This window comes from Humulus lupulus, chromosome X (assembly GCF_963169125.1).
Source record: "Humulus lupulus chromosome X, drHumLupu1.1, whole genome shotgun sequence".
NCBI lineage: Eukaryota > Viridiplantae > Streptophyta > Magnoliopsida > Rosales > Cannabaceae > Humulus > Humulus lupulus.
In genome coordinates, this window is record NC_084802.1 from 209,139,363 (window position 1) to 209,157,955 (window position 18,593).

Consider the following 18,593-nt stretch of genomic DNA (forward strand, 5'->3'; position numbering starts at 1 on the left):
AAAGAAGAGCTTCTTACACAAGTTAAAAGTAAGAAACACAAACCAAAAAGAACTAAGTAGAGCTACAAATGATGGATGCAGAACCCGGTCTGGCTTTTTTTTGGGCCCAAATATAAATCGAGCTAGGCCATGCAGACCTATATTTATAGTTCACCCTATAAAATGTATATAAACACTGTAATCTTAGTGGTTAATCTCTCAATTATTCGGGAGGAGGTAAGAGATTCATGGCAAATGTGGGCTTGATCTTGTCTCACTCTCACTCTGACGCAGCAGCTGCTGCCACTCTCTCTCTCTCTCTCTCTCACTCTCAGTCTCACCGTCTCATTACAACTACGTACAATTTCAGATGGCCAGGCCAGCTAGTATTTTGTCTCTTTACCCAACAAATTTACCAAAAAAGACCATCCAAACAACGTTTGTAGTTGTACAAAAGAGAGAAAAGTTGATCAAATTAATATAAAGATGATAATTCATTCCATTTAGTGGTATAGCCTACCATGACCATCTTTGCTCTTTTAGGCGGGGGTGTTGCAAATTTGAAGCCCCCACCGTCGAAAGCTCATATCATGTGTACCAGATATATACAATGAACAGTGCTTGTCAAAATTCTATTGGCCAAACAAAAGAAGACTATCCTTCTGATTAGCATTCCACCATGACCAATGGGACAAAGCCTTTCCACTATAAAGTTTTCGTACAAATTGATTCAAACTCATTTCTATATATTAGAAAGTAATCACTACTTCAAGAGATAAAAACTTTCTTCTTAGTCTCTCTTTAGAACTCAATTTCATCAGTGCACTGATATTAGTGGAGTAGAGAATGGGAGGACAGTAATTACATTTGATTAAAGCTGCAAGTACGATCCTCTTGATTATCTTTTACTTTATTTCACTCACTCAAGATTATGTGTTTGAATTTTAAGCTGTCAACTAATTCTGCTTTTTTTTTTCTTCATAAAAAAATGTTTGAAAAAAACCACTATGGCTAGTTCAAGTTTGATCTCATTTCATATTATATAATTATATAGTAAAGCTTTATCACCATCTGTGGAAATGGAGTGGATATGTAGATTTCCACAAAAGAGCTTGCTTTAGAAATTGTCCAATCTTTCTGTTTGATGAGAGAGAGAAGTTTTAATCTACTCTTTTCTTTTACAGTCAAAGAAACAAGCTTTGAGATTAGAACTTAGAAGAAGAAAGTTGGCGATCAAATATGGGATCTTTGGAACAAATTGAAGGTGGTGGAGGGGATTCAATGGAAGCGATTCTCTATGTCAATGGAGTTCGAAAAGTTTTGCCTGATGGGTTGGCTCACTTCACTCTTCTTGAGTACCTCAGAGGTACCATTATATTATCTTATTCCTTTTTGCTTGATTGCTCAGAAAGGGTGTTGGGAAAGATATGTACTTTATGTTTTTTTTTTTCCTTTTCCTTGTGTAATCTGGTTGTGGGTCAGGCTTATTTTTTTATTCTTTAGGTTTATTTTGATCATTATTTTTTTGGTTGTGGTGATAAAGATATGTGTTTGACGGGGACAAAGCTTGGCTGTGGTGAAGGTGGTTGTGGAGCTTGTACTGTTATGGTTTCCTATTATAATGAAAAGTTGAAGAAATGTCTGTAAGTCTTCCTCTTTTTCTCCACACACCACAAGCTTTTCATACTTAAAAAATAGGTTGTAATGGAGATATATAGAGCATTGTCAAATATGCACTAAATAATATTGTCTAAAAAATTACAAGATAAATTATTGTATCAAGTTAAGTCCTTTTATGTGCTAAACTGTTTGTTCGTTTTATGCTGTGATAACACAATAACATATGAGTTGTCACTCTTAATTTACTTTCTTAAGTCATAATATAAACTAAAAATGTATTATATGAAAAAAAAAAACAACAGGCACTATGCTGTCAATGCTTGCTTGGCTCCTTTGTACTCAGTGGAAGGAATGCATGTCATCACAGTGGAAGGAGTAGGAAACCACAAGAGTGGTCTGCACCCCATTCAAGTAACATTGCCTTCTTCTGTACTGTTTTATTTTTAATTTATTTTATGTTCTTTCTAATTGTTTATTAAGTACTTGCTTCTGAATTAGTTCTTGATTATTATGATTATTTGTTACTATGGATTTCATTATTTGTATTCAGAATTAATGCAGATTTTCTGTTGAAAAACTGTGTTAACAGTTCAACATGGTGATTTTCACTGAATAATTACTTTTGATTTGGAAGAATATGTTAGTCTAATCATTAATATTTTTAGATCAATAACTTTTTGATACAGTTTTAAATACTAAAACAGTAGGATATAAACAAATTTACCTTTTTAAGGATAAGAATTTCACCACTCTAAATATTATAACTCAAAATAAGCTAGCCACTCAAAGGAATCTACTAAAAAGATAAGACCCTTTGATAAAAAAATAAAAAAAACTTAAAGAAAAGGCTTAATTTTGATATTCTAATGAAAAATATATATTTTGAAACTAGAAAATAATCAGATTCATTGCATTTAATTAACTAAGAGGCTTGTTGAATAATTAAGTGGGCTGCTCAAGTGTGAGCTTTTAGGCTTTAATTACTTGTTCGATCATTAAACCAAATTGGATTGATTCATCTTCAAGTGAAGTGAATTCGAGAGTTGGGTTGGTCACTTGCATACTGTATATTTGTGAGTTTCATGGATATCTTATTCTATGCTTTGTTGTGCAGGAATCAGTAGCACGATCTCATGGCTCACAGTGTGGGTTCTGTACCCCTGGCTTTATCATGTCTATGTATGCATTGCTAAGGTCAAGTAAAACAGCACCTACAGAGGAGCAGATTGAAGAGTGCCTTGCAGGAAATTTGTGTAGATGCACAGGTTACAGACCAATTGTTGACGCATTTCGAGTCTTTGCTAAGACGGATGACATGTTATATACAGATATATCTTCTTCTCTAAGTCATCCTGAAGAAAGTGACTTCATTTGCCCTTCTACAGGAAAGCCTTGCTCATGTAGATCAAAACTTAAAAGAGCTGAACAAGGGACTGCTTGTTGTGCTGGGAGGTTTGAACCTATATCGTTTAATGAAACTGATGGAAGCACTTATAATGACAAAGAATTGATTTTTCCTCCTGAATTTTTGTTGAGGAAATCAAAGTCTTTGACTTTAAGTGGATTTGGTGGTGAGCTTAAGTGGTTTCGACCCTTAACACTTGAACATTTGCTGGATTTGAAAGCAAAGTTTCCAGATGCTAAGATATTGGTTGGTAATACTGAAGTGGGAATTGAGATGAGATTGAAAAGAATCCAATATCAGACATTGATTTGTGTTACACATGTACCTGAACTCAACACATTGAATGTAACAGACAGTGGTATAGAGATTGGTGCAGCAGTAAGACTATCTGAACTCATGAAAGTTTTCAGAAAGGTCATAGCAAAGCGTGCTGCTCATGAAACCTCATCTTGTAAGGCCTTTGTTGAACAGTTGAAATGGTTTGGAGGGACACAGATAAAAAATGTTGCATCTGTTGGTGGGAACATATGCACTGCAAGCCCAATATCAGACTTGAACCCTTTGTGGATGGTGTCTAGAGCAGTGTTTCAAATCATTGATTGTGAAGGAAACATAAGAACAACTCCTGCAAAAAGCTTTTTTCTTGGTTATCGTAAGGTTGATCTAGCAATGAATGAAATTTTGGCGTCAGTATTCTTACCATGGACTAGGCCTTCTGAGTTTGTTAAAGAGTTTAAGCAGGCTCATCGAAGGGAGGATGACATTGCAATTGTAAATGCTGGATTTCGTGTTTATTTCAAGGACAATGGTGAAAATCGGGTTGTTTCAGATGCATCTATTGTTTATGGTGGAGTAGCTCCACTCTCTCATTCTGCAAAAACAACACAAGAATATCTCAAGGGAAAGATTTGGAACCAGGAGCTACTTCAGGATGCTTTAAAAGTCTTACAAAAGGATGTTTTAATCAAGGATGATGCCCCTGGTGGCATGGTGGAGTTTAGAAAATCACTAACTCTTAGCTTTTTTTTCAAATTTTTTCTATGGATTTCTCATCAATTGGATGCAGCACAATGTGTCGTTACAAATAGTTTTCCATTGTCTCATCTATCCGCTGTTGAATCATCTCCTCGGCCAACTGTTATAGGAAGTCAAGACTATGAGATTAGAAAACATGGAACAGCTGTGGGTGCTCCCGAAGTTCATCTGTCATCTAGACTCCAGGTATGTATTTGGGTCAAAGTTGCATTGTTTTTAAGCTCCTTGATGACGTTTATTTACATATGAACTTTAACCAGGTTACTGGGGAGGCTCAATATGCTGATGACACTCCATTACCTACTAATGGTTTGCATGCTGCTTTAGTACTTAGCAGAAAACCTCATGCTCGGATACTTTCAATAGATGATTCAGGAGCAAAATCTTCACCTGGGTTTGTAGGGATATACTTTGCAAACAATGTTCCAGGTGATAATAAGATTGGACCGATTATTCATGATGAGGAACTATTTGCTTCAGAATTTGTCACTTGTGTTGGTCAGGTATGATTAGCTTTCAAATAATATGGATTCTTCAATTTCTGCTCATATGGAAAACCAACAAAAATGTAATTTTCTGTTTTTCCTTGATTGTCATACTTGAAAGGATGGCTGCTTGTGTTTAACAAGCAAAATGCAAAATGGGCATACTTTCATGAAATGCCATGCAAGCATTTTCTAATATATTTTATTCTAGCTCCTTCTGATACTAATGATGGGCTTTGTTCATTTACTACAGACTATAGGAGTTGTTGTTGCTGATACGCATGAAAATGCTAAGTTAGCAGCAAGAAGGGTTCATGTTGAGTATGCAGAACTTCCAGCAATCTTATCAATACAAGATGCAATCAATGCTAAAAGTTTCCATCCTAATACAGAGAGGTGGATGAAGAAAGGGGATGTTGATCTCTGTTTCCAATCAGGGGAATGTGATAAGGTTATAGAGGGGGATGTTCATGTTGGAGGACAGGAACATTTCTACTTAGAGGCCAATAGCACTGTGATATGGACAATAGATGGTGGTAATGAAGTTCATATGGTTTCATCAACACAAGTATGTGATATCCAATTTACTATAGAAATTTACTGGAATTATTTGTCAATGTTGAGCTAATTTAATTACATAGACATCTCTGCAATGTACTTAGTAAATATGCTCTGCCAACCTTTGCTTATTAAGGACTGGTTTGCACAGTTAAAGTAAAGGGCTAGTTTACTGTGAAAGATTTTATTAGCAAGGGAAGGGTGTTGTGGTTGTCGACGTCATGGTCTTTATGCTAGTTTTCCTTAAGCTCAGTTTAAACTGAAGATTCACATTGTAATATATCAACTTATCACTGTACAGGCCCCACACCTGCATCAGAAATACGTTTCCAATGTTCTTGGCCTTCCACTATCAAATGTCGTTTGTAAAACCAAGCGTATTGGTGGTGGTTTCGGTGGGAAGGAGACAAGATCTGCTTTCATTGCTGCTGTGGCTGCTGTCCCTTCATATCTGTTGAATCTCCCAGTTAAAATAACATTAGACCGTGATACAGACATGATGGTATCTGGGCAACGACATAGCTTTCTTGCAAAATACAAGGCAAGGTTCATTCATTCATGTTTTCACTATCAATTCATAATCATTTTTCTTTTCCTCTTGTTCAAAGTAAAAAACTATTTTAAGATTGGTGAGTGAGTGAGGCATGGTCTTTCTATAAACTTGTTGTGCAACATGGTTTGCTTTGAACTACTTTTCCACTAGTTATTTAGTTTTTTCTTGTATCTATTTTGACTCAGGTTGGATTTACAAATGATGGGAAAGTTCTGGCTTTGGATCTTGAAATCTATAACAATGCTGGAAATACATTAGACTTATCTCTTGCTGTGCTTGAGCGTGCTATGTTCCACTCTGATAATGTTTATGATATACCGAATATAAGGATTATGGGAAGGGTGTGCTTCACTAATATCACTAGCAACACCGCCTTTCGAGGATTTGGTGGTCCTCAGGGAATGATAATAACTGAGAACTGGATTCAAAGAATGGCTGTGGAGCTCAGAAAAAGCCCTGAGGAAATAAGGGTAAGTTATGGCTATGTACTACTTACTTCTAGACCAAAGCTCGTTTTCCTACGCAGTTTAGTTTATTAGCACAATATCTCTGTTGTGCCATTGATCTTATAGCTTTGATATTTATTTTTTTATAGGAAATCAATTTTCAAGGTGAAGGGTCAGTTTTACATTATGGCCAAAAGATAGAAAACAGTACTTTGTCCCAGGTGTGGAATGAGCTAAAGTTATCTTCTCTATTTTCGGATGCTCGCAATGAAGTTGATCAATTTAATAATCGAAACCGGTGGAAGAAGCGTGGTATCTCCATGATACCCACAAAATTTGGCATATCTTTTACTTTAAAGCTTATGAACCAGGTAGGATTGAGTGTCATTATCATTCTAAAGGTTCAAGTAGATAAATAATATCAATATTATTGTTTGGATTTTGGACTTAGTAGCTAAAAATAAAGAATGAATCATGGTTTTGGTTATAATTGATAATTATGCAAAGATACAATCTATAGAACTCAAAAATAGATAGCAAAAGGATGAATAGAGAAAAAGAGAGGTTAGAGTATGTTGCAAAAAGAAGAGCAAAATGTTCTTGGTTTACAAACTAATTAGCCAAGCTTTTATATTATAAAGGCAAAAGATAGTAAAATAGCATTAATTATAAAAATACTAAAATACCCTCAATTTATAACTCTAACAATAATGAGGGTGAGATATGTGGTTGATTTTTTTTTTATCCGTATAAAGAAAAAGAAATGATACAAAACTGAATTGAAAATCTGGCTCTCATTGAAGAATAGAGCAAGATTACATGTCTATTTATACACCAAGAGAGGCTGTCAAACTAACAAAATAGACAAGTAACCAACAGTAACCATCACTAACAGTCTCAACTAACTAACTGATACAGTTTAATAATCTGTAATTCTTAAACTGCAAGACTGATTTCAGATTATTGATTTTTATGCTCTTTTAATGACTGAAGGCAGGTGCTCTTGTTCATGTCTACACTGATGGATCAGTTTTAGTTACTCATGGGGGTGTTGAAATGGGGCAAGGTTTACACACTAAAGTTGCTCAGATTGCTGCCTCCGCCTTCAATATCCCTCTCAGTTCTGTCTTCATATCAGAAACAAGTACTGACAAGGTAATGGGCAATAATACATTGTTAAAATTTTTGCATTTTCCTTGAAACGGTTTTTAGTATGTTTCTCTCATAAGTTGTGATGTTTCTGTTGTCTAGATTTGATATTGTGTTTCGTGTTTTCTCTCTAATAAGGTTCCGAATTCATCGCCCACGGCAGCTTCTGCGAGTTCGGATATGTATGGAGCTGCAGTTTTGGATGCCTGTGAGAAAATTAAGGCACGTATGGAGCCCATAGCTTCACAACATAATTTCAGCTCTTTTGCTGAGGTACTGTTGGCTATTGCCTTCTTGTTATTTTGTATATATCAGTTAAAGAATGTTACACTTTGTGTTTGTCTACTTAGTGAATCTAATATGATGACAATTATAACACTTTGTGATGTGTTATAATCCTCAGCTTGTCATTGCGTGCTATGCTGCTCGGATTGACCTTTGTGCTCATGGATTTTACATTACACCAGACATTGACTTTGACTGGGAGACTTGTAAGGGTAACCCATTCAGGTACTTCACATATGGGGCAGCATTCTCAGAGGTTGAAATTGACACACTGACTGGAGATTTTCACACTAGAGTGGCTAACATTATTCTGGACCTTGGGTATTCTCTCAACCCAGCCATTGATGTTGGGCAGGTATGTAGTGTGTCTGCCTTATCCTTAAACATGTTATCATCATTCATTTTCTTGCACTTTGTTTGACTTTTGATCTTTTTGGAATTATATTTCACCTTCTTGATTATTGTCAAGGTATCTCCTTAAATAATTGAAGTGTACATCATTACTTGAATAATGCAGATTGAAGGAGCTTTCATGCAAGGTTTGGGCTGGGTGGCTTTAGAAGAACTGAAATGGGGAGATCCAGCTCATAAGTGGATACCACAGGGCTACCTATACACATGTGGCCCTGGGAGTTACAAAATCCCTTCTCTAAATGATGTCCCCCTCAAATTCAATGTTTCACTCTTGAAGGTATGCTTGTTATACAGTAAAAACCAGTGTGTCCCAGCTCCACCTTAACCTTACCCCTTATGCATATATTGAGTAAACATTCACCAAACTAAATAACGTAAGAGCATTCTAAAAGATAGAAAATAAAAGAACAAACAGACTATTGGGAATCCCATGACTACAAATCTTCACATTGGTATGATATCGTCCACTTTGGAGGACCAAGACTCTCGTGGCTTTGCATTTAGACTCTACCCAAAAGGCCTCGTACGTCGTACCCTTTTTCTTCTCCACTTCTATAATCTCTCTGTGGGACTTTGTTTGTACTCCCAACACCAACAGAATAACACCATAAGTTTTTACTGATCAAGTTGTTTTCTTTTCATTTAAATTTAAAAGAAGTTGCATTCTGACTCTGTGTAGTGTATTGTCTTGTTTATGTGTTCTATAGGGACATCCAAATGTAAAAGCAGTCCACTCATCCAAAGCTGTTGGAGAGCCCCCATTCTTTCTGGCATCAGCAGTGTTCTTTGCAATCAAAGACGCCATTGCAGCTGCAAGAGCAGAAGTTGGGAAGAGTGGCTGGTTCCCTCTTGATAATCCAGCTACACCAGAAAGAATCCGAATGGCTTGTTTAGATGAATTCACAGAACCTTTCATTGGTTCCGAGTTCAGGCCTAAACTTAGCATCTAAATTTAGTAGCATCTTCGCATTATGCAATGCATTGTTGTGCAGATTCCTGCCTTTTAACAATGCTAGCTCTTGAGAAAAAGTTGGTTAGTAAAGCATGCCCATATTAGCATGTCAGACATACTACCACCATTAAATAAAATCTCTAGAGTTTGATGCAATATATTCTAACATGATTTTCCTCCATGAAAGATCTAGAAAAGGTTTAGGAAGATGGTTGTTTGACTTTGATGAACTTGATTGATTTAGACTTTTTTCTTGGAATGTTGCTGTCAACTGTCAAATAATGCAGTGGAATGAATACGTGAATCAAGCCAAGAATTAAATAAATTAATAAAGAATCATTAGAAGAGGACAAAATAAAATAAAATAAAAAGATTATCAGAAAATAATTTTCCATCCCAAATTTTCAAAAGAATTCCTTTGTTTTCTTGGTGGGTGTTGATACGGGAATTTATCATTATTCAAAGTATTTTGTATAAAAATAATAAATAAAGTTTTTTGTATAACGCATGGAAGGTTCAATTAATTTTATCAGTAATTATTTGTTAAAAATGTGATGTATTCCAACATTATTTTCAAACAAAAATTCAGTGAAATGAATGTGTTATTAGTATTTCCATATGTAAAATATTCATATGTTTGTTACTAAATCGTTGTCAGATTGCACGACTTTTATTTTTCTGAAATTAATTATTAAATAATTTTGAGATGGATGTTTTTATGTATATAATTCATAAAAATAATTAATTCTAGTAATTAAATGATTTTTTTTTTTAAATAAAAACATTTCCAAATGACATATCCAATGGCTTACCAATATTCAATATTATACGTTACAACTTATATATGTAGAACCTAATTATATCACTGAATTAATATGAGATTTTCTTGAAGTGTAAATACCATTTTGAATAATGTATTTTGCAAAAGTTATACATCGGATCTGCGTTTTGCAAATCGGAACAAAATAATAACGGGACAAAATTTTAGTAAAAATATTTTTAAATAGAACCAAAACAGCCCTAAATTAATTATATTATCAAAAATACATTTTAAAATAAAAAATAAATTAAATTGATTTTAAAATATAAAAATAATTAAAAAAATAAAATAAAAACTAATTAAATAAAATATAAAAACTCAACTATATAACAAAAATTAAATCAAATTTATAACTAAACTAAATTATTACAAAACTAAATTGATAAATAAAATAAAGTTAAACTAATTATATAATAATAACAAATCCAAAAATTAAAAACTAAAAGCCCAAACCTAAATGAGTTTTTCTTCTTCATCTTCTTCTTCCTCCATATTCATTGAAGAAGAACAACGGTGGATGCAACATGGAAAGATGAAGTCAGAGTTGGGCGTAGAGGCTCGACGCGACAAAACTGCTCGAAGGGATAGTGGAAGCTCTGCTTGACATTGTCATCGTAGATTCAAGCACACAATGGGCGATGCTATATCTGAAACTTTCAGGGGCATGGAGCTTCGAATCTGAAACTTTCAGGAGCGTGGGGCGCCAGATCTAGATGTTAAAGCACATGGGGTGGAGCTGGGTTAGGCGACAGTTGGTGTTGGGGTCAGATCTAGGTTGGACGGAGCTGGGTTAGGTAGCAACTGGTATTGGGGCAAGACTGGGTTGGGCAACACCAAGCTTCCCTTCCGATCGGTAAGCTTACTGGGTTCTTTATGCGGTGCCAGATGTGACAACATTGGGAGGGCAGATTGGCTTGATTCCCTTCCGATCAGCTTGGCTCTTCAGGTCAACACGGGCTGGGTGGTCGGCGTTGAGGAGCTCTCTGTCATCAGCCGAAACCCAGGGTCGAGTCCCACAGTCGGCATCAAGTGGTTTCAAGTCTGGGTTTGAGATGGAGATCAATGGAGGACAATTCTATGGGTTTGGGATTAAACTTTTCTGTCTAAATCGATGGGTTTCTTTTAGGGTAGAATTGCAGATCTGAGATGGAAATGGATCATTTGATTTTAGCAAGAAGATGATGATGATGATGACGATGATGATGATGACGATGATGATGATGGAGGCTCTTTGAAGAAGAAGATGGAGGCTGATAGATTGGGACTAGAGTTAGGTTTGATTAAGTTTTGATTTCTTTTGGTTTTATTTGTTTATTTTAAATTATGTTTAGTGAATATTAAAGTTGATATATTAGGATTAAGATTTTTAAATTATGTTTTGAATTATTAATTAAATTTGATTATTCTTTTTAGGAATATTGGCGAAGATAATACTCAAATTTCTTCCAAAATTACACTTTAATATATATATATTTTTTTTTTGTAATAATACATAAATCTCTAACTTTAGTGCAACCATTGGTACTCATCGTTAACTGTCTGTTAACATGTGGCACATTTTTATACTCGTAAATTTAGATATTAAAGAGTAACTTTATAAATGATTTGGTAGCCCAACCAAGGCTTCCTCTTCAAGATTCGACCCATTGCTAGATGCGAGATCGGGCACTGCAGCCTTTTCAGACTTTCCTCCCGAGTCTAATGGAAGAAAATCCTTGACTTCTACGTTGCGAACAACACAAAACATCCGGAAATAGACTACTCCCATATCCTACGCTAAAATGGAAATATCCTACTATGAGACCAAAGAGAGAGACTCAACCTGGTGATGCCAATCCTTGACCACGATGATTGAAACGACGCGAAAAATCCAGACCCGGAAAGGAGAAGGATCAGTGGTGGACATTTGGGAAAGTATTATTGCCACAAATATCTCTAAATTCTTTAAATACTTTAAAAATCATTTTAAATTTTAAAAAATCTAAAAGATTATTTGAAACTAATTAATAAAACTAAAATTTACAAATTCAAAACAACCCAAATTAAAATTGAAACTCAAAATCATCTCAAAATTCATATCATTAATTAGTTTTTAATAATATTTTAGATTTTTTAAAATATAAAATAATTTTTATAATATTTAAATAATTTAGTTTAAAATCATCCCAAAATCTATATGTGTCACGTGAATACTTAACGGACAATTAATGGAGAGTACTAACAGTTGCACTAAAATTGTAGATTTAGGTATTACTGCTAAAAAAAAATTGTATTAAAGTGTAACTTTTGAAAAGATTTGGGTATTATCACCGCCAATTATACTAATAAAAATGTGTCATGTGGATACTTGACGGACAGTTAATAGTGAGTATCAACGATTGCACCGAAATTATAGATCTTGGTATTATTACTGCAAAAAAAATTGGGTATTAAAATGTAACTTTTGAAAAAATTTAAGTCTTATTACCACCAATATCCCTTTTTTTATTTTTATAAAACTATTTATGTTAAATTTTTTCTTATTTACAATAATTTTTTAAAAAATATTTTTTTTATAATTTATTAAATTCATGAATTAATAAAACATGATGGCATTTTGCTCATATTTAAATAAAGTTTGACCAAAATTTAGTCAAGGTACTCTTTTGTTTTATTTTGTAAAATATATAGTCCAAATTATCATTTAACAAAACACAAAAAATCTTATTGATAATTTTTTGCAAATCACAAAATCTAAAATGGTATATATATATATATATATATTAATATATATAAATATATTTTTTATCATAATAATTAATAAGCTCTCATACTAGATGGAGTGCTATCAATTATGCGCAGTTGCTTGTTTTATATTTTAATAGTAAAGAACTGGAGCATCATAATATTGTACATAACCTTTAACCAAAAATAAAGTATTCCCCATTTTATTTAACTTAAAATGAACAAATTTATCGAACATTATTATTTAGTACCCATAATTCAGAAAAATAAGTCCCACCACATTATTATATATTGTCTAGTCACTAGTGCCATTTATTTTTAATTATTGTCTCAAAAGCATTGATGACGATGCATTTGGAGCAGAGCTTTTTTTATTAGTGTATTACTATTATAAAGATACTTGATACATGTTTTTCTAATTATATTATTGATACAAAAACAATCAATTATGGTGTTAAAATCTGAAAGTAATGAAGCTTAATTAATAAAAATTACTAGTTTTGGCTCTGTGATTTTTCCAAATATACGAACGATTCATATATTTTGTTAAATAATAATTTGGACTCTGTGTTTTGTAAAAGAAAAATTTACATAAATTACCAAAATTGACATTTATTTCATTTTTACTGTTAGGCGTTTATTTTTATTTTTTTACTGTTTTGCTTTATTTTTGTATTATTTTTATAATTTTAAATTTACAAAAATACTATTTCCTTACTAACACACATTTCCCACATATCCATCACTTTTTTTACATTCTCTTCAAATATATAAGATTCACTATTCCCATTCACCAATATCAATGTTTATTTCACATTTTTTTTATTTATTTTTTTATTATTTACACTCTTTCCACTTATTAATCTACTTTTTTATCATCTCACATATACTATACATGTTTCTACACAATTTCATATCTCTTGTTGTTCACTATTCTTATTCTCAAACTTCCACTTTATTGGTTATTATTATTATTATTATTATTATTATTATTATATGTAGAATGCAATTTAATAAAATAATGTGATATTTTTAAAAAAGACATCTTTCAATAGCTAGCAAGTGAAAATGACAACCTACCTACTTATTTTTCCTACACATTTTAATCATTTTTTCTTTTTATTTTCTTTCACGTTGCTCAATACCTCATACACATTTTAGTTTCTATTCATCTTTTCCATTTATTTTCCAGAGATCAATATAATTCTTTGATCCCATATTCTTCGTAATAGTTACTACAGAGACAAACTCTTGTTCTACCTCTCCATTTGCAAATAAAGCTCTCACTCTCATGTTGTTGCTTTTAAGTTTATGTTGTGTTGTTTTTTAATTGTCTTAATGTTGTTGTTATGCAGATTACTTTTGTGTTGTTTACTAATTTTTTACTTTTTAATATTGTTTTTATTTCAGCATATCAATATCATTTTTATATTATAAAGATATATTTATTTTTAGATGTTTTGTAGTTATTGTTTAGTTGCTTTCAACTTTTAAGTTTGTTTGATTTCTTTTTTAAGATTACAAATAATAAAAAGGATGATCATACGGTTCAAGCAATGATTTTTTTTTTAGATGGGATGAGTAAACATATTGTTGTTGATACAAATTTTTACTCGATTTGAATGGTTCTACAAATTTAAACTAGTCGATTAGAAGTTGTTTAGAAGATTTTGGTGATTCAATTTTCGGGTTTCGTTTTTTACCATTTTTTTTGTTTCAATTTTGCGAATTGAATGTTATTTTTTGGTTGTTGCCTTGAGATCTTACTGTGGTTTTAGGTACTGATGCTTTGGAAAGCTTGATTGCGTGCATCCATGGAGATTTTTTGTTGCTGTGAGGTTCTTTGCCATTGGTGATCAGTGAAGGAGAAACTCTCTATTCACCACCAAACTATTTTTGGGTTTCGATTGCTTACCAATTTTCGTCTGACCAATTTTTCTGAGATTGAATGGTGGTTTTCAATTTTTTGCATGTAGATTTTGTTGTTGTTCTGTCAGATCCAGATTGCCCGCAGCTATGGTGTTTTGATGTTGCTGTGTGATCGGCGTCGTGGGATGCAAGAGAAGGAGGAGCACATTCCGCTTGGGAGATAGTGGTGAGGAACTTCAAGAGCACACCGTATTTATGTAAATAAAAGTTTGGTACCGTATAAAAGTTGTTTTCTCCGTATGATAGTAAAATTGTTATTTTTTATTAGATTTTGGTTGTAACAGAAATTTTCCCATTACAAAATGGATCAAAATAGTACCTTATACCCAATTTTGGTAAAAAAAATATTCATATATAATATTTCATTCTCAGCTACTCGACCATTTTCTCCACTTCTCTGAACTCATCGCATCACTAACTAACGACCCGATAATTGATCTTATAATTAAAATTATTTTGACAAAAATCAGATCTAGGTACTATTTTGATCCATTTGTAAAACATAGAATTTGAATTATTATTTAACAAAACACAGGAGTCGATCGTGTACTCAGAAAAAATATAAGGGTCAAAAATGATATTTTCTCATATTTAGATAATATAGGTTATTATCTTGTACAACACACTCCAAGCAGTTAATTAAAAACCTTTCTGTTCATTTGACAAATGAATTGGAGGGTTTGTCATCATAATGAATTGTTAACCAAATAAGTTACAAAGATTTTTAATAAAATGGAAATTGGCTTATAATTTCAAATCACCAAAATGTAAAGTTTTTAGTAATATCTTGCAAAAAAAGTACTTGTTTAATTTTAGCGATAAATAAGATTACGTGAGAATGACTTATAATCACTATTAATAGCCCATAAACGAACTAGTTTGTTCATAGTTCGAAAAAATTACATATTTTTCAAATAACAAACTTTGTATTTTCATGTTTATATTATATTGCACCATTAATTATTGTCAAAACTTTTTTTATAAATTATATGGTTTATGATAAAATAATAAGAAAAACTAAAAGTTTTATATTTTAAACTAAAACATATTATACATAAAATTTATAAACCAATAGTAAGAATTTTTTATATTGTCTACAACAAAAACCAAATAATAAAGTAAACTATATAGTTTAAAAAAAAAAAAAAAACATGTTAGAAGTCAAACAAAAACAAATATAAATGAACAAAAATATAAACTAATTAGTCAAATTTTCAAAAATTAAATATCCAAAATCACACTGTAATTGTCGGCGTTCAATCCAAAAAGCTAAATGGTGATAGAATGGGTAACAATGGTAGACAAACAAAAAAAGAAAGTAAATAAATAGTTTGTGATCGTGAGTCAAACGTGCGATATAGTCATATAGATATTAATATATTTTGAAAATAATTAACCATGTAATTAATATATGGGAAAGTTACATTAAAAAAATATCATTTATATAATTACACGGTGAAATTAACATTTAACGATTTTATGTTTTTTTTTTCATTTTTACGGAGTACTCTTCTCATTCCGTCGACAAACACGACATCAAATTTGGGAGGTTGTAGATGAGGAAGACCAAAGATAAAGAAAGTCTCGATGCATTGCCGACGAATTGAGAGTTGTTGAAGAAGACAATTAATGGGTTTGTGTGGGAGGAATGATGACTTTTTCTTATTAAAGTGCAAGGGGTTGACTCCATTCCTTATTTTGTTTGGTAGTATGTATATGAATTAAAATTGTGTTTTCTCTTCTCCTAAATTGTACATGAGTTATATATATATAAATATATATATGTTAAAATTTTGTTTTCTCTTCTCCCAAATTGTGCATGAGTTGTATATGTGTAAATATATATATGTCTTTTGTCAATTACAAAAAAAAAATTTACAAACATAAATTTATATATCTATGATGGTCAAGCAAAATGTAATAGATGGTGTTAATTAATAAGCTAACCGCATGATATCAGCCTACTGTAGGTATCTTTTGGAAGTGTGTTGTGTGCTAAGCTAACATTGCTACATTTGTCAAATTAATTTTAACTTCAGCTACTAAGTTTATTAAATTATATTTTACCCTGGTTTGTAACATTTAGTACTTGACATAAACGGAGATGGATAAAAAAGGTTAGACTATTATTGCTAAGTTTAAATAATTATTTTCTTCCTTTGAATATTTTGAGTACATTTGTAATTTTTATTTGTATTTATATATGATTTTTGGTAATCTTTTTTTAGTTAATTGTTAATGACTATTTAGTTTAATTTGAGTATATATATATATTATGTAATTATGTTGAACGTTGGTGTATGTATATATGAACCGGAATAGTAAAGAAGAGAAAGATAAGACTGAGATTAATAGAAAATAATAACTGAGTATATTTTTAATTTATTTTATGTATATGTTTAGTTGTTCTGACGTCTATTTTGGGTTGATTTTTGGTTGAAGATATTTTTGGTTTAATTTTATTTTTATTTTTAGTATACCTTGGTTTTAATGGTAATATTTTTTCAAGTTGTTTTTTTAGTTTATTTTAATATATGTTTAGTTGTTTTGATATATATTTAAGTTTATTATTGATACATTTTTTAATGCAATGAAAAGTTTTTTGAGGTTGTTTTTCTTGTTGTTTTTTAGGTTGATGCAATTAGTGTCTCTAATATTAATATTGTTAATAAAGGAGGTAGAACTTGTGTTATATTAGCTTATTGTAATGTTTAGTTATTTTTTGAAAAATACAGTGTTAATTTTTTTCAATTTTGTTTTTATGTTGTTTTTGGGTAGATGTGGGTTGCACTATGCTCTTGTGAATTGTTGTCGTTTTGCTTTTAAGTTGTTTTTTTTATATTGTATTGCAATGTGTTGCTTTTTTAAAATGTAAGAATGAGTTTTTCCATGTTATTTTTTTGTAGTTGTAATGGGCTACACTGTGTTATTATGAGATTGTTGTCGTGTTCCTTTCTTATTGTTTTTTTAACGTTATGTTTTATGGGTTGATGTCTGGTATAAATCGTTTTTTGGTAATTTTGAAGCATTAAATCATATTTTTAAAAACTTGAGTTTGTAAAAATATAAAAAAAAATGAACAACCGTAAAAATGTAAAAGAAAATTATAAAAAATAGTTATTTATGAAAGAAACCTTAATATATATATATATATAAATATAAATGATAATGATTTTAAAATTCGTAACAAAATAATTGAATGTTATAATATTTATTAATATGGTATATAAAATCAATTTGTTAGAACTAATTGATTTAATATATTAAAGTCAATATTTAATTTATTGACAAAATATTCTAATTAATGGTCAATATTATTTGCTACCTGATTTTGTTGTTACCCGATTTTTCATATCCCAACTGATTGAGAAAATATCTCAATCTGTGGCAGAGACTCTGATGGTAGGTCTCACTCTATAAATATAGAGTACCGGTTTCCAAGCTCACTGCTCATTTTGACTTTCAGTAACTCCATGTAAAAGATTTTGTGAGAGCTTGGAAGCCCGAGTACTCGTTCTAATTATTTTCTTTTTCTATTGTAGATCTAAAGCTAGATCGGGGTTATCAATTGCAATGGCTGGAGGTATACAATATTCGATCATCTATTTGTATATGTTTATTCTATATATTAATTCCGCCTACATGTATAGGATTGTTCATATGCATATATTTCATTTATTCTAACATTTGGTATCAGAGTCATAATTATCTCTGCCTTGTTAATTTTATATGTATATATATATATTTATTTGCTTTATATATGTATTTATATTCATATATATATATTCGGTTTTAGTTTCGGCCGTATATATCCACAAAATTTATATTGTTCATATCTAACATTTTTTTGTTTCTTGGCAATATATCCATAATAATCATCGTCACATATATATATGTATATTTTATTGTCGATTAGTTTATTCTTTTGGTGTATGGTTTTCCTTTATTATTATTATTTTTAATTCCATTAGAAATATATTAAGATTCGTATTTCTTTTGGTTTGTGTATTAAAAACCAGTTTTTCAACCATTGAAACTTATTTTTTGCTCCGTTCATACATATTCATGGCCGAATATATTGTTTTTTTTTATATTGATGATCAATTTTGAGTTGTTTTGAAAGCAATAAAAAGCCACGAATCTCTTTAGACATTGTTTTAGATTCAATGTGGGCAAAAATCTATGAATTTGGACGTGAAAATCGTTGTTTTCCATCGGGTTTTTTTTTCGTTCGGACCC

General features: G+C 31.5%; 1 protein-coding gene across 1 annotated transcript; it reads left to right on the forward strand.

The window, feature by feature from the left end:
* Positions 1–755: 755 nt before the first annotated feature.
* Positions 756–9,136, forward strand: LOC133804806 (xanthine dehydrogenase 1-like). Its single transcript, XM_062242932.1, has 15 exons — positions 756–862; positions 1,164–1,345; positions 1,523–1,622; positions 1,902–2,010; positions 2,714–4,225; positions 4,300–4,542; positions 4,778–5,092; positions 5,384–5,623; positions 5,821–6,105; positions 6,231–6,452; positions 7,075–7,236; positions 7,369–7,503; positions 7,634–7,870; positions 8,033–8,206; positions 8,637–9,136. The coding sequence occupies exons 2-15, from the start codon at positions 1,219–1,221 to the stop codon at positions 8,877–8,879; spliced, it is 4,104 nt and encodes a 1,367-aa protein (XP_062098916.1). The 5' UTR covers positions 756–862; positions 1,164–1,218; the 3' UTR covers positions 8,880–9,136.
* The last annotated feature ends 9,457 nt before the right edge of the window (positions 9,137–18,593 follow it).